General features: G+C 41.1%; 1 protein-coding gene across 1 annotated transcript in view; it reads left to right on the top strand.

The window, feature by feature from the left end:
* The first annotated feature begins 6,779 nt into the window (after window positions 1-6,779).
* The window catches only part of Ube3c (ubiquitin protein ligase E3C), a 114,470-nt gene continuing 96,037 nt past the window's right edge, over window positions 6,780-25,212 (top strand). Inside the window, exons 1-2 of the mRNA XM_052172945.1 lie at window positions 6,780-7,106; window positions 24,007-24,060. Of these exons, the coding sequence (XP_052028905.1) occupies window positions 7,041-7,106; window positions 24,007-24,060 (120 nt within the window). The 5' untranslated portion in view covers window positions 6,780-7,040. The remainder of the gene's footprint in view (window positions 7,107-24,006; window positions 24,061-25,212) is intronic.

The following is a 25,212-nucleotide window of genomic DNA, read 5'->3' as shown; positions in this document are numbered from 1 at the left end:
AATTTCCTGGTAACAGTGATCTCAATCCCATGTGTATAATAAAACTTAAGGTGTGATGCAAAGAACATGTGACCTCTACCATGAAGGTGGGTGGGTCTATAGCTTAAGGCCGTATAGATAGATAGCACAGAGGTCACCAGGCTATAAAGTGCAACTGACATCTGCCCTTAGGATGGGTTCTCTTGACTGAGATTCAGTGCTCAATATAAAGGTCTTAGGGAGGAAGAGTCTGGGATTAAATATAAGAGTGTTGGGAATTCAGGTGTGGACTGGCTCTACAAATAGCAGAGATTATCAGGCTATTAACAACATCCACTCCCATGGTAACAGCCATTCTCACAGGGGTGGTAGAGTGCTGTCCCCGAGGCGAGGCTTTGATTGTACTTCCCGACAATGCCAGGGAGACCCTGTCTCAGTTTCACTTGAACCTTGTCAATGTCCCTCCTGCAGTCGCAGCTCACATTCACAAGCAGAGCTGCAATAAAAAAGGCACCAATGTGCCTATCCAGGAATCAGGGATGTTGTGTTACATTATGGCAGAGCCACGTGGGTAGGATAGGACTCTAAGAACAATTAGTACAGTAAATTTCTAGGTACTTTATCAAAGGATATCTGTGGTACCTATCAAAGCTGGATCCTCTGGAAGAGCAGCAGTGAGTGCTCTTAATCACTGAGCCTTCTCTCCAGGCCCATCTATGGTATATTTTGATACAAAATAAAAAAATGGAGGAAAGTGGAGAAATATAATCTCATTTAAAACAAGAAACTCCTATAATAATACTTTTCATTTAAAAAAAAAAAAGGGCCTTGTGCCAGGTGGTGGTGGCACAGGCCTGTAATCCGAGCACTCTGGGAGGCAGAGGTAGGCGGATTTCTGAGTTCGAGGCCATCCTGGTCTACAGAGTGAGTTCCAGGACAGCCAGGGCTATACAGGGAAACCCTGTCTCGAAAAAAACAAAAAAAAAAAAAAAAGGCCTTGTAAAACTGTCCATCTACATCCTAATCCCTAAAACTGAGAGTTGTGGCAGGAGGATGACTCTGAACTATCTTCAGAAACCTCAAATAATCATAAAGTCTCACAGGAAGGAGGCAGAAAGGTCAGTTAGAGGAAGAAACCCGAATACAGACACAGGGAGCAGAAGGATATGATCAATGGGAGGGACCCCAGATCCTGGAGCACCGGAGGCTCCTGGATGTTGGAAGAGGAAAGCAAAACAAACAAACAAACAAACAAACCAGATTTGAAACAAGTCAGGTCTGAAGCCTCCAGGGGCAATTCTATAGCCAAGTAGTTTGAGCTGTATAAGAATTTGGCCTCTGCCGGCACGCCTTTAATCCCAGCACTTGGGAGGCAGAGGCAGGCAAATTTTTGAGTTCGAGGCCAGCCTGTTCTAAAGAGTGAGTTCCAGGACAGCAAGGACTACACAGAGAAACCCTGTCTCAAACAAACAAACAAACAAACAAACAAACAATCAAACAAACAAAAAAGACTTTGGCCTCCAGAATGGCAATATCATAAAAGTGTGTTATTTCAACAGCTAAGTTTGTGGTTATCTGTTCACATGTATTTGTGTGATGAGCAAGCGTGGTTGAGCTTGGCTGAGAATAGAATATGCATGTGTGGAGGCCAGAGGTCATCTAGTGTCTTCTATTGCACTCAACCTTATCTTTTGAGACAATGTATCTCATATATGGTTGTGGGGAACAAAGCAGGGGGCAGATTAGGAGGAGCAGGAAAGGAGAGGTCACATCTTTAAATTCAAACAGAAAGCAGAGAGTAAGAGGCAGAAATAGGGTGAGGCTACATACTTTCAAAGCTCACTTCTAGTCACAGACTTGCATCATCAAGGCCACCTCCTGAAACTCCTCAAACAGCGCTACCAGTTGGATTCCCAACTGATACTCGCCAGTCTGTTGTTTAACACAGACATATATGTAGGGGAAACACTTAAGTGTTCAAATATCTGTCCTATGAGAGGCATTTCTTGTTCAAACCATCCTCTCACAGACTTCCATACACCGTAAAAGCTAGAACTTTAGCTCTTCCATAGGGTCCCTATTTTATTTTATTTTACTTTATTTTATTTTGAGAAAAGATCTCTATGTAGCTCTGGCTGTCTTGGAACTCACTATGTAGACCAGACTGGCCTCAAACTCACAGAGATTGCCTGTCTGTCCCCTGAGTGCTGGGATTAAAACTGTGCACCACTATATACAACTTGTGATAGGTCCCTTATCTAGCATGTATCAGACTCTTAACTTAATATTACCTCAGTACTAAAAAAACAAAATCAAAAATCCCACAGTAGTTTAAAATGTGTTGCTTAAAATGGGCTGAGAGAAATTCAATAGAGTTGGTATTGTTAGAATACAGAAGATAGCTCAGCCGCAGTAAGGGATGTGTTACTGTAGAAATCAGCTTGCAGGAAAACAGAGGATGAGAGTGAAGATACAACCAACTGCAGAGGTGAAAGGGCAAAACCAGATTCAGAGAAGGAAGTGTGGGTTCAGGTCTGGGTGGTGAAGCGGGTGGAGCAGTAGGATAGGCCGTATCAACAGTAGGGGACAGAGCCAAGCTGACACTCTGGGACTCATTGGGAATTCTCTGCCAATTGGTCTTTTAGCCACACACTGGGAGTCAGATTGGTAGAGCTGTGTGCCATCACAGTGATGTGTCCACCATTTTATGAGGTGGTGAGGGAGTTACACCCTTTTTGCAGTCTGGCATGTGGGGTAAACTCATAGGCCTGCTTTTTCTGATACGATTTTAAACCACCCCATACATTTATAGGATTCAATTCACCCCATACATTTATAGGATGACATTTTTCTACTCCCAGAAATAATTAATTTATCAGTATGTATTATGTAGGAAGTATCAAACAGACGGTGGTGTTTGTGCATTCATTCAGGCCACAATCATCCTCCACCCTCAATCTGAAGTCAAAAGCTGTTTGTAAAATAAAACAAAAACAACCAAACACCTTACACATTATGGAGTAACTTAGAGGAAAGCACAGTCTGATCACAGGAAAGTGACCCTGGTAAGGGTCATTTCTGGCACCTGTGATCCAGAGACCCAGAGGATCATGTGGTGTGATTCAGCCTGGACCAGAGGCTGGGGGCTGATGTAGCCCCCAAGTACCCATGAGCCCCTCCAAGATGTGGATTACTTAAGATGGGCTTCCTGGCTTGAGAAAGAATAGGATCTGCCTTCCTTCACCACTTTGTCAGACTTGGAGTGGCGAGAAGATGTCAGGCCACAAAAGTGAGCATATCTTTAATCAGTCTTGTTCAAATGCTAATCTCTCCTGGAAATGCCTTCACAGATACAACCAAAAATAATGTTTTACCAGCAGACAACATGTGGACATTCCTTAGCATCTGAAAACGTAAAATGAACCATCCCCATATTCTATACACACTATCTACCATGAAGGTGTAAATAACTTGTTATTATTTTAGGCTGCATTAAAGTTAGTTATTTTGAGTCACATGTACACATCCACAGCATGATGCAAGAACACTGCTTGCTACTTAAGAACGAGGGCATGCATGGGATACATTTGTCATTTCAGTGTCTTGGAAATCTTGAGTCTAGCCTCTGACTATGATTTTATTTTAAATCACCATGCCCCAATATCCAAACCAGGGTGATACTGCATTTATATAGTTGATTGTTTTCTATATAATTAATATGCAAAGAACTGCTCACCGTTTGGTTCCTGAATTCACGATGCTGTGTCCTCAGTGCCTCGATGAAACTCTGAAAGCATGGATAACCTTACACATACAGTGTTTTCTACACCTACTTGATGGGATTGAGCCTTTTCCCTAGAAAGAGGCATTTGACAACCTCAAGAGCATTAAGTGAAAACTGACATGATAACAAAGATGACTACTAAGGGTCTGATGGGAGGGTAGCGAATGCAAATGTGGATATCAAATGGGGGCATCATTCTGGTTATAGGAAGAACGGTAACATTTCATCTCATCACTTAGAAAACTACTTGTGAGTTTTCTTATATCTGGAATTTTCCATTTAATATTTTTGAACCACAACTGACTTAGGTACCTGAAATGATGTACAAGGGTCAGATGTCTGAATTTAATGTGTACTGATTATCTTTTAGCATGAACCCCATGATATCACTAGCACAAACAAGATAACAACACATTCAATGTCCCCTCCAAATAGCTCTGTGTCACCCAAATTGGCTTGGATCACCTTGTCACATATGTCCTTTTGTGCAACCTCTATCCTAACCACTGATTTTCCTGGTCCCAGAGACCACTGAGCGCTCCTCTACCCTGCCTGCGACTCTCACACCTTGGCTCTGTTCTAAATGGAATTTCACAGTACCAGTGTGACCTTTGGGCACTACTGTTTTCATCAGAGTAAAATCCCGTCCTCTAAGGTCATCCCAGGTGTTGTGCAATGGTTACTCTCCTTTTGATGTTTGGTTGTTTCCAGATTTGGGCAATTACAAAGCAGCTGCAAGTGTCATGTTCAGATGTGGTTTCAGTGGCAAATGCATAAGAGAACAATTGCTGGTACATATGGAATTTGTGTTTAAATCTTTATCAGAGAAACTGCCAAGGCATGCTGCAGGTAGTTCTGCATTCATTCTGAATTCTCAATAGAATGAGAGGTCTGTCTCCATGGCCTCCTTAGTGTGTGGTAATATCTAACGTCACACTGTAGGAAGGCTCCTACTACAGGATTTTGACCTACCTCTTCCCATGGCATTTTAGTTGTTACATATTTATTCAAACAATATTGGGGCTCTGTCACTTAGTGCTGTTGCCAATAGAGCACTAAACTTGAGGTTGGCAAGATGATTCGGCAGTAAATGTGCTTCCCATCAAGCCTGATGCCTGAGCTCACACTCTAGAATCCACATGGCAGAAGCAGAGAACAGACTCTTACAAATTGTCCTCTAACATTCACATATGTACACACACACACACACACACACAGAGAGAGAGAGAGAGAGAGAGAGAGAGGGAGCGCCAGTGAGAGAGAGAGAGAGAGAGAATAGACAGATAGATAGAGGTAGAGAGCTGGTAAACTGATTCAGCAGATGAAAAGCAAATGCACCAGTTGCTTGCTCCCAAGCCTGATGCCCTGAGTTTGACTCCTGGCGCCCATACAGTAGAAGGAGCGACAGGTTGTATTCTGACCTCCACATGCACATCATGGCACACACCCTACCCCAGAAACACTAAGTACTAAAATGTAATACTTTTTTATTAATTAAAAAGGGAGGGGGGCTGGCTTGTATGGCAGCACAGATCTTTAATTCCAGCACTTAGAGGCAGGAGTTGGAGGATCTCTGTGAGTTCCAGGTCCTAGGACTGTACAGTATGACCTTATTTCAAAAACAAAAAAATTAAACTGTGCTGGAGACATGGCTTATCAGTTAAGAGCACTTGTCGCAGAAGAACTGGGTTCATTTCCAGATCCTACATGGTTATTCCATTTTCAAGAGATTCAATGCACTCTCTGGTACCAAGCACACAAACATAATACACAGACACATAATATACATGCAGGCCAAATATTCATACACATAAATCTTTTGAAGAAAAAACAAAAACAAAGCAAAACAAGAAAATGTCTTCAATCATGTTCACATGGTAATACATGTACATGTAAATATATCTGTGATATATTTATGTATCTGTATATATACTTGTCGTATATACACAATATATAGCATATGTATGTACACAGAACATATACTATATGATATACATACTATGCATGTATATGACATATATGTGGGTATGATGTTTATATATTTCATGTATGCCATGTATTCATGTGTGTTTATCAAAGTCTATGTTTATGTGTACTGTTTTATGCATATGTGTATATGTATGCATTCATACATATATTTACATATATGTATGTATATATTTATGTTGCTTTGTATGACATATATGTGTATGCGTATATGTGTATGTTGCGTATGACATTGATTTGTTTACATTGTTTTGTGTATATTTATGTTTGTGCTTATGTATATGTAATAGCTAATGTTTTTATACATGTACATACATATATTAGACACATATATAAGTGTATGAATATATGATAGGGTATATTTGTGCGTTTTTTGATGTATTTATGATGCATTTATACATTTGCATGCATTTATATATTAACTATTCAGATATAGTGTTGTACTGACTTTGGTGTGTTGGTGTATATTTGTATATTTGTTCAGAACTAATATCTTAAACGTGTATGTTAGCTATATATTCATACACATGTTGTGTGGTATAATTTACATGCGTTAATGCGCATTTGTGTTATCTGTATGTGTATGGTGTACACTTATGTGTCAGATGTGTGTTCACGAATACCTTTGTTCGTATGTCAAATATTGTTCATCTCTGAGTCGTGGTGTAGATTTTCTGCATTAGTAACCTGTTCCCCCACGTCTAGCTGGAGGGTGGGTGCGGCCTATTATGCAGGGTTTCCAGTTGCGCGCGACCCCTCGGCGTCAAAGGGTGGCGGGGCATGGGGGCGGGGGCGGGGGTGGGGGTGGGTGGGAGGAGGATCGGCTGACCGCATGATGCAAGCGCGGAAGGGTGGTGCACCCGGCGGAGCCGCGCACGCAGGCTAGCCCAAGGGCTGCCGGGAGGAACACCGTGTTATCGATGGCGGCGCCGGCGCTCGCGGGGGCTGCTGGGAGGAGCGCCGCGCCGTCGATGACCGGGCCGCGCACGTTCACGGGACCGCGCGCGCAGTGCGGACGGTCACCATCTTAGTTCCGACGGCAGCGCGGTGCAGGCGCGAGTCGGGGCGCCCCTCGCTTGGCGGCGGCGCGCTGTGGATGAAGCAGCGTGGACAGGCCGGCCTCCAGCGTCGCCGCGCTCGCGCCCGCGTGCAGGGCGGAGAGCGCTGAGCCACAGGCGGGGCGGTGCGGGACAGCGAGGCCGCGACCCTGCCGGGCCCCGCCCAGCCCGCCGGGCCCGCCCCCGGCCGCTCCGCCGCCTGCCGGGCCGCGCAGATGGGATAGGCGGCGAAGATGTTCAGCTTCGAAGGTGACTTCAAGACAAGGCCCAAAGTGTCTCTCGGTGGCGCGAGCAGGAAGGTGAGGCGGTGCGGCCCGAGGTGTTAACCGAACCCGGGCCTGAGGCGAACGCCGGCCTGTCAGCACCCGGGCGGCGCTGCTCCGCAGTACGCCGTGGAGCGAGCTCCAGCCGGGTGCGGCCGCCGCGCAGTCCTGACAGGTCTGCGAGGAAGCTCCCGAGGAGCGCCGTGGGCTGCGGGCTGAGCGGCCGGGTCATTCATTGCGACCTCGCCGCGCCTGCCCAAGGGCCGCAGTTTTGACCTGGAAACACGTGCACCGGCAGGCTGTGGCTGCGGGCGTTACACGGTTAGCTCTCCAGCAGTGCGAGGCAGGCGCCGCCATGCCCCCTCGACCTTAACAACTCTTTCCTAGCTGTAAACTTGACGTTCCCGCTCCTCACGCCTTGGAGTGCCCTGCCCTCGACAGCGCAGGGACGAGCCCCTCGTGCCTGGGAAGTGGGAGGGGGCCGTAGGGCAAGGTCTTTGTAGCCTGCCCCACTCGGAGCAATACGGAGCTGTGCCTGCCGAGGCCTGGCGCCCGGTCCTTGTGGACCTTTCCCTGGTGAAGGTTTTGACTGCCCGCTCGGCTTCCTGGGGCAGTCTGAAGGATGAGGGCAACTGGCCCTGGGGCTCTAGGCCGAGCCCGGAATCTACACAGGATCCCTAGACTTAAGTTAAAGGGATTTTTTTTTTTTGTCTTTTAGGCAAAATTTTAAAACTTTATTTAAAAAAAAAATACGTATGATGAGTGTTTGCCTGCCTGCATGTATGTAATGTGCACCACAGGCTTGCTTAATTCCTGCAGAGGTCAGAAGAGGGCTTAGGATCTCCGGGAACTGGAGTTAAGGACAATTGAGCGCTGGCATGTGGGTAGTAGGAACAAAACTCAGGCCCTCAGCAAAAGCAGTAAGTGACCTTAACTGCTTAGCCTTCTCCCTAGCCCTTTAATGTAAATTTTTTTGATCGTTTATTTTCCTAATTGTTGTATATGCAAGAGTAGTGCTGCTCAGGCCTTTTCTCCAGCCTCAAAGGATTTTTATTTGGGCACATACATATGTAAATCATCACTCCTGATAAAGAATGTTCCATGCATTCTTATCCATAATTGTTCTTCACCAAGCAAACTGCTTTTCTGACCTGTTTCTACAGGTCAGTTTTAATGTTGAGCTTGGTGCAAACGAGGTCAGATGAACTTGGTGTAGCTTGGCCAGCCTTTGTGCCTTGCTTCTTGAGCTAGGCGCTTTCTTTGATAGATTATCCCATTCCATTGGGTCCCTGTTGGTCCAGGACATGGATAAAACACAATTAACCCATTCTGGTTTTCATGTATCTTGCTGGATGTTACTTACACTTGTGTTCTGCTGGTGCACATTGCCCATCACTCCCCTAGTTGATGTGCCCACTTCCTACAACTCGCAGTCTGAGGGCACCATTGACTCAGATCGTGACCAATAAGTAGTAGTGAGAGTCTTTGGAATTTTGGCCATTCTAGTATAAATCTTTCCCTTTTACAGCTTAGTGGAAAATTGTTTAGTCTTTTCCTTTTTTAAAGTTAAATGAATAATTTTATGCTTATTATCTGTAAGAGCTGTATGCTGAAAAAGTCCAAGACTTGGTAAATTTATAGTTTAGTTGGGGAGATAAGACTTATACCTTGAAAAATTATGGTTTACTAATGACTTTTTTTTTGTTTGATTGTTTATTTTTGTATTTCAGGCTAATACAGAAACACAGAATTGGTTGACATGGTCTAGAAAGGTGGGAAGTAGTAAGATGGGTTTGAAGGGACAGTGTGGAAAGCTTGAAGTAGGTGTGTGGTGGGTTCAAGTGCTTCACTTCTACCACCTTCTACCATCTTCTACTTGTATATTATTATATTTGAGACAGGACCTTATACTGTAATCCTGGCTGACCTGGAACTTACTGTGTAGCCCATGTTGGCCTCAGATTTATGTACAGTCCTTCTGCCTCTGCCTTCCAAGTGCTGGAATCACAGACAGGAATGCCGCAACATGCCCAGCTCCAAGTTAGTGCTTCTGAAATCAGGATATATCCTGATGGCACAGTTTATTTGGTAGCTTTGTGTGTGTGTATAGAAGACTGTCTTAGCAGTCATTTGATTGCAAGTACAAAAACCCATTGAAACTAAGTGCAGAAACAAAAGCCTGTGAGAGGCATGATGATATTTCATAGAATGTGCAAGTCCAGTTTCCATGCTTCTAGTACCAAGGTAGTTTAGCTGAGCTATTCTCTTTGAGTTACTTTCTTAACTTTGTCTCTGTTTTTAGGTCCTGTCTATCTATTTCATTCTAGCCAAACAGTGACCATGCATGATTTTCCAGTTGAGTGCCTTGATCTCCAAGGCAATCTTCTGGAGAGGAAATCTTGTCTGGGTCATGGTTTCCACCTGTAACTGAGTCTCAGCCTCTGAGAGGCGAGGGAAGGGAATCTTTCAGTACAGATTATTCCAGGTGTGTGCTTAAACTAGGAGAATACTTCAGGGGGACAGAGCTTGAGGAGTGAATGCCAAAGTGAGGTTTAGGCATGTGTGGAACCAGAGGAATCTGAGTAGACATGGAGGTTGAGGGATGTCAGCAAACTGGTGGCTTAGTTGCTGATTCAAATTTGGGACAGGAAGTATCACACCTTGGAAACCTAAGAAGACTGATGTCTAGGGAACGAGATTATAGGAGGAAGAAGTGGGCCAGATGTGTTGAATTCTGAATGGGGGCCTCCAGATAATACCATAATCTAGATTTGAGACTGGAAAACTGGGGACTAGTGAGTGCGCCCCTTAGGGTAACAAGTTGAAGTCAAGATTGCAGTTAGTCAAGGAATGGAGGGGGTGTACAGTACCTCTCATAAAAGACCAGAGACTGAATGGATGGCAGGGAGAAAGAATTTGAAGTCTCATCTAGTACATGGACCAAGAATTTTGTACATGGTCCAAGAATTTGGACAACCTCATCCAGTTTTGCCAAATGGTACAAAGCAAGATAAGGGGAGGCAATAGTAAAAATACAGGGAAGGTCCTGGAAAAACCTGTGTATACAGTTGGAAACCACTTTCAGATTGAAAGTGAGAGTATAAGTGGATGTAGAAAAGCTGTAGGTGGGAGAAAAGACTTTAACATTACCTTTGCAACTTTTAAGATTACCTTTGCAAGTTTCCATAGTTACTTAACTAATAGTGATAGTTGGATTACAGTCATTTCAATGTTTGTTCTTGCTTTATTCTCCAAAGCAGGCTACAGATAGTAGAACAGATGGTAGAAGCCCTATATGTTGAATTTGTTCCTGTGTAACGTTGTCAGCTGAAGTCCACAGTGTTCTGCATCTTAAGATTCTGGCACGTGAATACTATAATGACCTAACCCTAACCCAGCATCATTCAGAATCGTTCCCATTGCCTTTAAACCACATTGTTCTTAGTCTAGCCACTGCCCTTCCTCTGCTTACCTTTGGCAATCTTGTCTACATGGAATTGCTTTTCCCAGAATGTCAAGTGTTGGAATCCTAAAACACAGACTTTCAGAACAACTTCTTTCACTTTTATATGCATTTTAAGGTTCCTCCATATATTTCCATGCCTTGCCAGCTATTTTATTTCAATTTTTAAATACTATTTATCTTATGTGTATGTGCATTTGTGTGGGCATGTAAGTGCCGAGCACACCTATGGACATCTTGTGGTTCCAGTCATCAAACTCAGGATGTCAGGTTTGGCTGTAAGTACCTTTACCTGCTGAGCCACCCCACCAGCGTGCATCTTATTTTGTATTAATAGTATGCTACATATATTAAGAGTGGTTTAAGGTTTATAGAAAAATGAGTCCACAAATATCCCTCTCACTCTATTTACTACAGTCTTTTTTTGGTTTCTTTCTTTTTTTTCTTTTTTTTTTTTCTTTTTTTTTTTTTTTTGGTTTTTTTTTTTTTTTGAGACAGGGTTTTTCTGTACAGCCCTGGCTGTCCTGGAACTCACTCTGTAGACCAGGCTGGTCTCGAACTCAGAAATCCACCTGCCTCTGCCTCCCAAATGCTGGGATTACAGGCATGCACCACTATGCCTGGTTGTCTTTTTGGTTTCTGTTATTGATGTTGAAAACATTTTTTGTGGTTTGACTTTCATAAATTGTCTTTTTTTTTTTTTTTTTTTTTTAAATACAAGCTTTCCCTAGGTAGACCAAGCTGGTCTAAAACTTGCAGCAACTCTCCTGCTTTAAGCTTCTCGTGAGCCATCACACCTCGACTTGCAAATTGACTTCTTAGGCTTAGCAGTTCGATTATGTTTTGTAGCTTGGTAATACATCTTCCATGTAATAATATTTCATGGTATGTAACAGTTTGTCTTATTGGGCTGTATTGAAAGACTGATGATTGCTTCCAAATTTAGAGCAATTATGAATAAAGCCACTATAAACATTTGTGTGTATATAAGTTTTGAATTTGGGTAAATACCCATGAGTACTCTTTTTTTATTCTTATAATATTCTTTTGCAGTGTTGGGTGGGGACTGAACCCAGAGTTTTGTACATGGTAGACTGTTTGTATCTCCAGCTCCTGGTATTTTGAAACAGGTTTTTGATATATATCCAGGCTGTCCTTGAACTCCAGATTCTTCTGTGGTAGAATTAGATGCAAATACTAGGGTACATGTATTTGTAAGTACATTAAATGTGCACCACCACACCTTGCTGCCATATGTATGTTTTTGATCAGGTGTCGAAGTTGTTTGATTTCTCACTGTTAATAAGTTCTTTATTTCCATTTTGTGTGCTCTATAGATACAGGTCTTTTCATATATATTGTCTGTAAATATTTTTTTCACAGTCTTGGCTCTTTCATTCTTTTAACAATGTCTTTCATAGAGCAGAAAATTTTATTCTTTATGAAATCCATTTATCTTTGTTTTCGTGGTTTATGTTTCTAATGTCTAAAGTTTCTTCACCAAAGTTAATAATATCCAGTTTGTCTTTTGTCTTATTTTTTAGTAGTATTAATGAGCTTGTATTTTAAAGTCTGTAATCAATTTTAAAGTTTCAAGAAAGATAAACATCACTCTTGTATATACTTATGGAGCACAATGCTATTTTAACACATGCAGTATATGGAGCATTGCCATTCCCTTAATGGCTGACTAGCTGGCTGGCTGGCTGGCTGGCTTGTTTTTCTTTTTTTAAATGCTACTGAAGATTAAACTCAAGGCATCATAAATGTGCCAGGCAAGTGCTATAACACTGTGTTATATTCCCAACCATCTTCCTCATCATTCATTAATTTTGATGTTTCAAGATATGATTTCTCTGTTTAAGAACTCTGGCTGTCCTGGAACTCATTTTGTATTCTAGGCTGTCCTCAAACTCAGATGTGACTGTCTGCCTCCTGTAGGCTGGGATTAAAGGCAAGCACCACCAACACCCTCCCCTCCCTCTCTTCCCTCTCTCCTCTTCCTTCCTTCCTTCCTTCCTTCCTTCCTTCCTTCCTTCCTTCCTTCCTTCCTTCCTTCCTTTCTTTCTTTCTTTTAAAAATTTATTTATTTTATGTGAGTATACTGCACCTGTCTTCGGACGCACCAGAAGAGGGCATCGGATCCCATTACAGATGGTTGTGAGCCACCATATGGTTACTGGGGATTGAAACTCAGGACCTCTGGAAGAGTAGTCAGTGCTCTTAATCACTGAGCTGTGTCTCCAGCCCCTCTTTTATTTTTAAAAACAAAATTTTCATGCTTCTTTGCGAAATGGCACATGATTGGAGGATCAAGAGCAATTTCTGGGTGTCTGTCCTTCAATCCTGTGGATTTCAGGGATGGAACTCAGGTTATAAGATTTGGCAGCAGGCACCCTGAGTATCTGAGATTTCATACTGGCCCCTCATGATTTTCTTATATTTGGAGCCTGTAAACACTTATCTTCGTGAAGTTTATAAGAGGTTATAGTGTATTGTCACCACTCATATACTTTGGTGCTTTCCTTACCATTCTTTCTCCTTCCCAGCCTGTACTAGTTATAATTACTTTTTTACATTTAGATTTACTTTTTAAAATTTGAAATATTTGTTGGGTTGGAGAGATTGCTCAGAGGGTAAGAAAGTACTTGTTCTTACAGCAGACCAGGTTCAATTCCCAACCTCCACCTGGCAGCTTGCAACCATCCATAATTTGACACCTTCTGTAGGCATGCACATGGTACATATAGGCACACTAAAGCAAAATACACATGCACATAAGTACACCTAAATTTATTTACTTACTTTTTTTATTGTCTGTGTGTGTTCACCTGAGTGTATATATGTGTGTGCACTGTAAGCTTGCAAGAAGTTGGAAGATAGATCAAACCTCCTCTCCCCACAACTGAAGGTAAACATGGTTGTGAGCCTCCATGTAGGTGCTGGGAACGGAACCCAGGACCTCTACAAGAGCAGCAGTAAGTGCCCGTAACTGCTGAACTACCTCTCTAGCCGCTGCCGTGGACTTTTCCCCCTTTTGTAAAGCATTCATATGTGTGAGAGAACTTAACCATATTTGTCTTTCTATGTTTGTCCTATTTCATTTAACATGTCTTCCAGTTCTTCCCGTTTTTGTTATAGATAGGATTTCATTCTTTTAAATTGAATAATATTCCTTGTGTATATGTACCACATTTCCTTTATCTGTTCACCTGGGATAGGCACCTAGATTGATTTCCTTCCAGGTCTTTGTGAATAATGATACAGTAAGAGGACTTATAGACATTTTAGCATGCTGACTTCATTTCCTTTTGCAAAATGTGGTAGGCAGTAGTGTGTATGTGGTAAATCTGTATATAATTTTTGAGGTTGTACTAGTTACCCACCAACAGTGTATAAGACTTTTTTCTTGTCTTCTTATTAGCATTTATTTAGTCTTTTGATGATATTTTGTAACTGGAGAGAGTATATTTGTTCATGGGATTTTTTTTCTCCCCCCCCCCCCCCCAGGCTAGGTTTCTCTGGGTAGCCCTAGCGATCCTGGAACTCTGTAGACCAGGCTGACCTTGAATTTAGAAATCTGCCTGTCTCTGCCTCCCAAGTGCTGAAATTAAATGCTTGCACCACCACTGCCTGGCTCATGTTTGTTTGTTTGTTTGTTTGTTTTATTTCTTTATTTTTCTTTATTTTTAATATATATTAGAATTTTGCTTCCATGTATGTTTGCTCATCATGTACATGCCTACTGCTTTTGGAAGCCCCAAGATAGTGTCAGATAACGTTGAGAGTGGAGTTACTGGTGTTTGTGAGCTGCCAGTTGGGAATCAACCACTGGTCCTTTGTAAGGGTAACCAGTATTCTTAACCAGAGAACCATCTCTTCAAAACTGATTTATACTTCTTTTTTGGCTAATAATTGGTAGTGAGCAGTTTTTAAATTTTTTTTTCTTTTCTTTTCCTCTTTTTTGTTTTTGTTTTGTTAGTTTTGTTTTCAAGACAGCTTTGTGTGTCCTGGAACTTGCTCTGTAGACCAAGTTAGCCTCTAACTCATAGATATGCTATCTATCTGCCTCTGCCTCCTGAGGGCTGGAACTAAAGGCATGTGCTTGAGTGTCTGATGTGAGCAATTTTTTCATATGGTTATATCTGCAGAACTGTCTCTTTAGTAATTTGCCCATTTTAAAAGTTATATTTTGGTTTTGGGTGGACTTTTTTTTTGGAATGTATATGTTCTGAACATTAAATCTTTGTCAAATATTTTCTGTAAGTTGTTGCCTCTTTTTGTTGATGGTTTCTTTTGCTGTACAAAATTGTTTTTATTTTGTTTTACTATTATACTTATTTTGGATATGTGTGGCTAGTTTTGTACCTCAAGTTTGTGACACAAGCTTAAGTTATCATAGAAAAAGGAGCCTCCCTTGAGAAAATGCCTCCATGGGATCCAGCTATAAGTCATTTTCTCAATTAGTGATCAAGGGTGGGAGGGTCCATTGTGGGTGGTGCCATTCCTGGGCTGGTAGTCTTGGGTTCTGTAAGGAAGCAAGCTGAGCAAGCCAGTAAGGAACATCCCCCCATGGCCTCTGCATCAGCACCTCCTTCCTGACCTGCTTGAGTTCCAGTCCTGACTTTCTTTAGTGATGAACAGCAATGTGGAGATGTAAGTGAATAAACCCTTTCCTCCCCAACTTGCTTCTTAGTTATGATGGTTTGTGTAGGAATAGAAACTCTAAGACAATTGTAAATAAAATAATTCTATTCTAGAGGAAGGGTCAGTAAGGTGAGGGAAATAAACAACTCACAACTCTCAGGAAATTTCTAAAACCTGTAAGATTCACAAAGTCCTTATCTTTTTTTTTTTTAATTAATTAATTTATTTTATGTATGAGTACCCTATAGCTGTCTTCAGACACACCAGAAGAGGACGTCAGATCCCATTACAGATGGTTGTGAGCCACCATGTAGTTTCTGGAAATTGAACGCAGGACCTCTGGAAGAGCAGTCAGTGCTTTTAAATGCTGAGCCATTTCTCCAGCCTAAGGTCCCTGTCTTAGGGTTTTACTGCTGTGATCAGATACCATGACCAGTACAAGTCTTGTAAAGGACAATGTCTATTTGGCTTATACGATCAGAGGTTCAGTTTTTTATTAGCATGGCAACATCCAGGCAGGCATGGTGAAGGCAGAGCTGAGAGTCCTATATCTTCATCTGAAGGCTGCTAGCATAATGCTGACTTCCAGACAGCTAGCAAGAGGGTCTTAAAGCCCATACCCACTAATAGCGCCACTCCCTGGGCTGAGCATATACAAATCATCATAGTCCCTTGCTCCTCAAGGTTATATAAGTGGAAAAAAATTTCCAATTTTTTGAGTGGCCTACATGTCCTTCAGAGAGCGCCAGGGATGCTACTTTTGCGAAGGTCCATGATTGACCTTTTTGGTGATGCAGCTGTCTTTGAGCTGTCCATATTTCTGTGAGCAATCTAATCAATTAATGTGTTCATCAAGTTAGATGAGTTAGTTGGTTTTTTTGTTTGTTTTGTTTTGCCGGTCTTTTGTTGCTATCAATCTTCAATGAATAGACATTTGTTCAGCTTCACCAGGAAAAGTTATACAACAGTGTGTGTGTGTGTGTGTGTGTGTGTGTGTGTGTGTGTTGGTTGTGTATACCACAGTGAATGTGTGGAAATCAAAAGATACCTAGTTTGAGGCAGGGTCTCTGTTTTGACAGCTTTGTTGTATATTCCAGCCCCCTTGTTTAGATTTTACATAATCCTGTTTGTCCACTATTTTTTCTTAAGATTTAAAAAAAAAATTGTGTTTTCTTGCATGCCTGTATGTATGTATGTGTGTACTTTGTGCCTGTGGAGGTTAGAAGAAAGCTTCAGATCCTATGGTGTTGAAGTTATGGATGGTTATGAAGCATGAAGGTGCTGAAAAGCAAACCTGGATTCTCTCAGAGAACAAGTGCTCTTACTTGTTGAGTCATCTTTCCAGCCCCGCTGTCCTATCTTGTAAAGACTATTTGTTTTTTGTTTTTTTTTTTTGTTGTTGTTGTTGTTTTTTCGAGACAGGGTTTCTCTGTGTAGCCCTGGCTGTCCTGAAACTCAATCTGTAGACCAGGCTGGCCTCAAACTCAGAAATCCGCCTGCCTCTGCCTCCCAAGTGCTGGGATTAAAGGTGTGTGCTGCCACCACCGCCCGGCTTAAAGGCTATTTTTGTATTTTTAATTTTAATTTATTATATGTATGTTTTACCTGCATGTATGTTTATCACATTCATGCTTAGCACCTGCAGAACCAGGAGAGGGCATTGGATCTCCTGTCATTGGGGGAGCCTCGGGATTTCCTCTGGAAGAGACTTGTTTCCATTTCCTTGTATATTGCATTAGACACCTGTTACCTTCAGTTGTCCTTTCTGCAGGATGCTCTGTTCCATTGACTCTGCTGTGAATCAGACAGTGTTGTGTAGAGGAAACAATCAAGGGTAGTTGAGCTAAGTCATTATGCTTGAGCTCTGATCTGTTCTCAGTCTGATGTGGGGCAGTGCTCTTCAGCCTTCTTGCTTTGAGTACTACTGTACCTGTAATACAGTAGAGAAAGGGGGATTTGGCTCTAAATTTGTCTGAATATGGTTTTCTTATGATGTAACTTTAATCTTAATTATATTATTCTTTAAAAAATTCTTCTTAATTTTATGTGCATTGATGTTTCATGTGCCTGTGAGGATGTCAGATCCCCTGGAACTGGAGTCACAGATAGTTGTGAGCTGCCATGTGGGTGCTGGGAATTAAGCCCAGGTCTACTGAAGAGCAACTGGTGCTCTTTTTTTGTTTGTTTGTTTTGTTTTTGTTTTTGTTTTTCAAGACAGGGTTTCTCTGTGTAGCCCTGACTGTCCTGGATCTCACTCTGTAGACCAGGCTGGCCTCAAACTCAGAAATCCACCTGCCTCTGCCTCCCAAGTGCTGGGATTACAGGCGTGTGCCACCACCGCCAGCTGCAACTGGTGCTCTTAACTGCTGAGCTGTCTCTCTAGTCCTAAATTAATTTGTTTAGTCATGCTAGTAAGCTCTAGTGTTTTGGTAAATAACTTGGTGCCTATCTATGTCACCTGTGTGTTTTGGAACTGTTTACTATAAAGGATGAAACTATCAAAAGTACCTGGAAACTGTGGCTTAATTGTGTACACTTTTTGTTTGTTTTTGAGGAAAGTCTCACTATGTATCCCTGACTGATCTAGAACTCCATACATATCAGGCCTGCCACTGGCTGACAAGTGCTGACCTAAAGACATGAATTTCTATGACATGAAGTTATAATATTTACATTTTAGTTTATGTGACTGAATGCTTTGCCTGTGTATGTCTGCTTACCATGTGTGTGTCTGGTGCTGAGAAGAGAATGTCAGATCCCCTGAAACTGGAGTTATGTTTTATTGTGAGATGCTGGGTGGGTGCTGAGAACTGAACCAGATCCCCCTTGAAGAGTAGCCAGTGCTCTTAACTCTGAGCCTTTTCTCTAGTTCCTGAAACTGTAATTGTTGATGATGAGGATTGTTGATACTATCATGAACTTTCCTTGTTTTAAACATATTTTCAGGGCTTAGGAGATGGTTCAGGTAGGGATCGGTAAAGTGCCTGTTGCACAAGTGTGAAAACATTAGTTTGGATCCCTAGAATATTTGTAAAAATTGGGGGTGGTGGTGGTGGTGTGTGTGTTTGTGTGTAGAAAACATGGGACTGTAAAGTGCTCAGCAATTAGGGTATCAACAAGATTTGTCTTTTGAATATATTGTGTTTAAACAGACTGAAATGCCACAGGGTTCCCCTGGAGAATCTTCTCTGGTGAGGATGCTTCTGAAACTTGTAAGCTCAACCAACTTCCTCCATAAAGTCCTTTAGTTGGAAGGTGGCATTGGTGGAGGTCCCAGGAGGTCTTTGCGAGTATAACAGTTAGCTCTGTCAGGCAGGCCTGTGTGGGCCCAGCCAGAGAGCTGGTCACTGAGGCCCGGACTGCTCAGTCTCAAGTCCTCTTGCTGATGGGTATCAATACTCGTGCTAGCAAAGCTGTGTCTTAGGAGTATGGCTAGAGACCATTACCAAGTCACACAAAAGGGTGTTTAAGTTATTATGTTCTTTACAGCATGCCTGTAACTAACTGTCTTAGGGTTTTACTGTTGTGAACAGACACCATGACCAAGGCAACTTTTATTAGGACAACATTTAAATTAGACTAGCTTACAGGCTTAGAGCAATCCATTATCATGGCCAGAGCATGGCAGCGTCCAGGCAGGCATGGTGCAGGAGGAGCTGAATGTTCTGAATCTTCATCTGAAGAACTTCTAGGAGAAAACTGGCTTCCAGTTGGTTAGGAGGAAGGTCTTAAAGCCCAGGCCCATAGTGACACACTTCTTCCAACAAGGCCATACCTCCAAATAGTGCTACTCCCTAGGCCAAGCTTATTCAAGCTACCACACTAACCCTAGTTAAGAGAAAGGACAGGTGAATTCACAAGACTAGCTGACTAGCCCAACTATCAAAGCAGGGAGCTTTGTGTTCAGTGAGAGCCTGTGTGTGTGTGGGGGGGGAAGTAGATACCCAAGTTGACCTGGCCCCCATAAGTGCATGCACAGGAGAGCACACTTGCATGCACACTCACAAATATACCCTATACATATTTCTGGTTTTTGTTGATGGTCTTCAGTGTGTGAGGTTGTGCATGCTGTAGTATGCATGTAGAATGAAGAGGACATCTTGGAAGTGGTTCTGTTGGAAATGAAGCTAATACATTCAAGATAGTAGTGAAGGTATGTTGGTGCGTGACAGTACTCAAGAGGTTGAGGCAAGAGTATTTCTGAATTAAAAATAATACTAATTACCAGATGGTGGTGGCGGCACACACTTTTAATCCCAGCCCTTGGGAGGCAGAGGCAGGTGGATGAGTTGAGATCAGCTTGGTGTACAGGGTTACACAGCGAACCCTTGACTTCAAAAATAAAAATAGTAAATAAGTACAATAAAAGATTTAAAAGCAAGAAAATAACTAGTTTACATGGGTAATAGTTCAAATGATAGAAAATAAAAGAAACAAAATAGTCCACTTATCTTTTCCCTCTGTCCTCTCCTTCCCTCCCAGCTTTTATTTCTCTTTTTCAGACTTGGCTTCTGGACTTTCCACAGTCTCCCACAGCTGTCCTCTGTGTGTATCATGTAGGTGCCCACATTCCTCTCCTTTTTAAAAACAGTCTGATATTCCTTGAACCCCAGTACCTGTCTTTTTGCATTAATAATCCAGCTGGGAGAAGGGTAAGGTAGGCAGATCCCACTGCGTTGTTCAGAGTGGCTCTGGGACTGGCTTCAGTTCATGTTCTTACTGCTGATGGTTTAAATGGCTGTTAAAGTTGCTTTCAAGATTGATTGGTTTAGGTTCTTTTGTTTTTTGAGACAGGTCTCACTGAGAAGTCCTGGCTAGTCTGAAACTTGATTGTCTCTATACCCAGATTGTCTGAAATTTGTAGCCGCCCTTCTGTCATCTGCTTTCCAAATGGTGACATTAGAGATGTGCACTACCATACTGGGCAATATTTTCCTCCTCTCTAATTAAAATAACACTTAAAGGAATATTCTTGTGACTGTCATTACTGTCTATAGATTAAATTCCTGGGAGTGAAATTTCTAAGTGCAGGCTTTGGATTGAGTAAGTGTTTCTAAGTTACCTCTGAGGAGGTTAATATCAGTGTATGGAAAGAGCTTGTTCTTCCCACCTGCCCTGCACATTGCATTAGTTAACATTATATATCCCAAATACATGTTAGAAATAAATTCAGGATCACAAAGAAAGAGATAACCATTCTTGCATGAAGTAAACATATTACTTGGACCAAGAAATAAATCCTTATTTATAATTTTAAACTTTTTTTTTCTTAAAATAACTAGAATTGAAGTTGAGAAATAAATTCTTATTTATAATTTTTAACTTTTTTTCTTAAAATAACTAGAATTGAAGTTCTTGTGCTTAAAGATATATTTTCTATGAGGTACATATACTTTTGCTGATTTTTTTCTCTTTGGTTGTTGCTTTTCATATTATTACTTGAGTGTTATAACAGGTCATTTTTGTGCTGTTCCAAATATATGTTCCCAATTTGTGATTTGCCTTGAATCTTGGCTATGATGGTTTGCTTTGTAAAAAATTTGAATTCTGTGATCAAATTTACACGTCTAAGCTAAGCTTTGCAGCCGTTTTAGAGAATGTCATCCTTGACATTGAGATTTAATGAAATTACATTTATTGATTTTGAGATTTTAACAAAAACTCAATAGGTGTGGTTCAGTGATGGCAGCTACAGGATGGAGCTGCATAGTTCATGTTACTTTGCGGATTCTGATCAGAATTCCTGTCTGCCTTGTTGCAGGCTAGTTCATTTTCAGCCTCATGGTAAAACTGCACTTTTACTACACCGAGTCACATTGGAAATTAAAGTCATGCCTGTGCTTTTATTCCTGTTGACTGCTGGACCTGATATCAGTTAGATATTAAAGAAAAATAGTCCTTTTTAAAATCTGAAGGTGAAGATGGTTATATAAACAAAGGTATTTGATAATGAGTAGGATAGTTGGTGTATCTCTGGCACATTTCTGACTCTTTGTAGGCATCTTTTAGTCTTTCTTATAAACTTGATAGCTACAAAGGAAAACTACAAGTCAACAAATAGATTGAGCTTTTTGAGATTTTTTTTTTAATGCAGTGACTGAGAGAATGAACTTGTCCTGTTATATATCCCAATTCCAGTGAAAACAACCTTCACAGGTTTTGTAGTCATTTCAAGATCTCTTGGGTCTTGTTGATCTATAAAGGTACGGCGGCAAAATTACTAATTGGGTAGCCTGCTGCCAAAGTTAGGTTTGAAAGTGATGACTTGTGACAAAGCAAATAAAATAGCTGACAAAATTCTTTCCTCCTTGATGTGACACAGTTGCACTTTACAGATAGATAGATTGAGAACCAGGTAGTGGAGCCACTGTATCCAGGGCAGACAGCTGATCTGTTCTCTTGGAAGGAGCATCCTGTTATAGGCTGAACTGATGGCGCATTTACTGAATAACCAAGGCTGTGAAGCCATTTTTAAATTCCTAAACTAGAGGAAATCCTTTGCTGTCTATTGATGATTCATTACTAAAGCATTGTATAACAGGATAGGCAAAGGTAATGTGTTGGCTAAACAAGAGTGTATATGGTCTTTTGTGCTCCAGTACTGGAAACTATCCAAAACAATTCTGCTTCCTTCTATAGGAAGCATTCCTGATCTCTGCAGGAACATTTATCAGTGTCAGTTCATAGAGTATGCACTTTGGTTAAAGGCAGATGGCAGCTCCAGGCTTGTGAAGGCAGGCACCTGCTTCTCTTCACACTGGAAGCTGGCAGAACCCTTTTCTGTTCAGGAGGATGCCAGGTTTCTGTACTGTACGGTTTTGTCTGGTTTGTCTGGTTTTGTTTTAGTTTTTTTTTCTAATCCTTCTATCTCCCAAGTGTAGTGTTACAGTTTGGGAGCTGGGGTGGGGTGTGACAGTTTAATTGAAAAAGTGCTTCCCATATAAAAATGAGGGCCTGAGTTTGAACCTCAGTCATGGTGGCAATGAATAAGCTTGCAATCTTAATACTGGTGAGGTAGAGATTGACTGATCCCTGGGACTTGGTGGCCAGCTGGCCTAGCCAAATCAGGGAGCTCCAGGTCCTGCTGAGAGATCTTTAATGTACAAAAACAGGTAGATTGTTTGAATTTAGTGTGATTTTGGTTTGCCTCAAAACAAAAATAAAACAAGCAGCCAGTCAGACAGCAACAGCAAAAAACCCAAGGTGGACAGCTCCTATAGAATGACACCTCATACAACCCTTGTTGATATTTAATTTTAATTAAAAATGATTTTACCAGGTGTGGTAGTGTTTATTTTTGATCGCAGCACTCAGAGGGCAGAAGCAGGTGGATCTTTGTGAGTTTAGGCCAGCCAGGCCTACATAAAAGGAAACCCTGTCTCAAAAAGCAAAATTAATTAAGTTTATTTTGGTAGTACTGGAATTTGAACTGGGGGCTTAATATATGTTATAATGGCAGTAAGATATTTATTTCTAGCTGTCTCCACCAAACTTTTTTTTTTTTAAAGGTGAATTCTTACTAAGTTCCTGTTATCTGGGCTTGCCTTGAATTTACCCTTTTGAGTAGCTCATACTCATACTTGAGTAAAGTATGGGCCTTTGTCTGGCTTAAAATGTAATTTTAAAGGTAATGTATTTTGTTTGATGTGTTTATTACAAGTGTACATATTTCACCATAGAGATATAAGGCCTTTTCTTCAAATAAATGCATGTACTTTGTCTTTGGTAGACTACCAGAATAGTCACATTGTGTCTTCTGGGTTGTTCTATGCTGGAGTTGATGGCCTGCTTTGTTTATTGACTAGTTGTTGTGAAGACTATATCCCCCTCCCTCTTTATTAGTTATTTGTGTAATTATGGAGTCATGGTGATAGACCTGGTCCTATGGATTAAAATATAATGACTATCATTATTGTGTAATGTCACTTGATCCTCGTGAGAGAATGTTGGGAACTAAAGCTGATAGACAGAATCAAGACATAAATTCAAGACAGGAACTGTTATGGATGAGTGTTGGTAGGGAGCAACCAAGTGCTGTGAGGGATGTTGAGTGTGATTTGAGAGCAGATAAAGTCCACTAGTCAAAGGCTTGTGGGTTTATTGCTGGACTTGTGTTAGTTGCCTGTTGAGATTCTGGTTGTATAGAAAAGTGGAAAAGGCATATTCAGATTAGGGTGCTCAATTTGAAAAAGAACAGTTCTTGATAGATAGAGATACTAATTTTCTAGGTTTGTTTGTTTGTTTGTTTGTTTTAAGATCTATTTATTTTGTTTATATAAGTACACTGTAGCTATCTTCAGTAGAGGGCATCAGATCCCATTACAGATGGTTGTGAGCTACCATGTGGTTGCTGGGAATTGAACTCAGGACCTTTGGAAGAGCAGTTGGTGCTCTTAACCACTGAGCCATCTCTCCAGCCCTGCTTTTCTTTGTCTAAAGAGTTTAAAAGGCCAATTTCAAAAGCAACTTTTAGTAAAAATGGAGAATCCTTTATTTTAGTAAGTTTAAAGCAAATTGTATGGCCTTTGGACATGTGGTAGATAAAGGCTTCTATTTGAAGTTTTCTGTGATGAAACTATACTTTCCTTTAGCTTTACATATTGATAGAAAAGCTTAGTTCTATATAATGTGCTTGATTTTTAACATATATGCTGATTTTACAGTATTTGTTTGCATATGTGATTGTCCATATGCCCACAAAAACAGGGAGTGTTAAGTTTAAGTAGATTTTTGGGAATCATTATTGGGCCAACACATTTTGTTATCTTTGTATGGTGATGTTTTCAGCTGTAAAATTATCCTAATCTTGTCTCTCTTTGAATTTAGGAAGAAAAGGCTTCTCTTTTACATCGAACTCAGGAAGAAAGACGCAAGAGAGAGGTAATGGTTTTGATTACTCTATATTACTCTGTATAGACACATTTTCTGTAGTTTTTTTTTTTCAGTTTTGCTTTACATGTACATGTATGTATATTACGTTTTTGTCTTTTGCAATAGTTTTGGATGTGTTCAATTTTTCCAGTAAGTTTTTCATTCTTGAATCACTGTAGGAAAAAATAGACTTGAGGCTGAGTTCTGGGTAGACAAATGTAGGGTTTTGGTTATCCTTTTTGCTTATAAGGTTACCAGAAGGCCTAGAAAGGTTTACATTGCTCATATTTCTCCATATAAGGAGGAAACTCAACTTTAAGATACTTGTCTTAGCTATTTATGAAAAAGATAAAAAGAGCTAATGGCATTCTTTTTCTTGTTGTTGTTTTTGTTTGTTTTGTTTGGTTTTTTTTTGTTTTGTTTTTTGAGACAGGGTTTCTCTGTGTAGCTCCGGCTGTCCTAGTACTCACTATGTAGACCAGGCTGGCCTTGAACTCAGAAATCCGCCTGCCTCTGCCTCTCCAAGGGCTGGGATTAAAGGTGTGAGCCACCACCACTGGCTGGGCTGTGTTTGTTCTTTAATGCTTGTTTCCTGTCCTTCCTGTCAGCCTAGCTGGGTAGCCTAAGCTGGTTTCAAACTCCATTTTCTTGCCTTCTGGATTGTTGGAATTGCAGTGTGTGTCATTGTTTTTGATGGTGTATCTTTTGGGGATAGTTACTTCAAATAACTCTGGTGGTTATTCACAACTTACATTGTAAAGCTAGCTTTTTTAGGTAAGAGTTTTAGGTCTTGTATTTTATTATTCATCTATCTATCTATCTATCTATCTATCTATCTATCTATCTATCTATCTATGAGATAGGACTACTAGATAGTAGTTCTGGCATAGGTTTTTGTAGCCCTGACTGTCTAGAACTCCTAGATCTGCCTGCTTCCAATACTGCTCTTGGTCTTGTTATTTCAACAACTCATTCCTGCATTTAATAGGCGTTGGAGAACTTTTGGTTTATTAGGTACTGTTGTGTTTGCTAGAGATACTTACTGATGGTAGACAAGACAGATAAGGACTCCTTAACACCAAGGACTAAGATGGTATTGAGGGCTGTTAAGACCGTAGAGTCATGGCTACTCACTGAGGAGGCTAAGATAGATAGACACTG

Source organism: Apodemus sylvaticus, chromosome 2 (genome assembly GCF_947179515.1).
Source record: "Apodemus sylvaticus chromosome 2, mApoSyl1.1, whole genome shotgun sequence".
NCBI lineage: Eukaryota > Metazoa > Chordata > Mammalia > Rodentia > Muridae > Apodemus > Apodemus sylvaticus.
The sequence above is the reverse complement of the archived record's forward strand: the minus strand, read 5'-3'. Positions and strand labels throughout refer to the sequence as shown.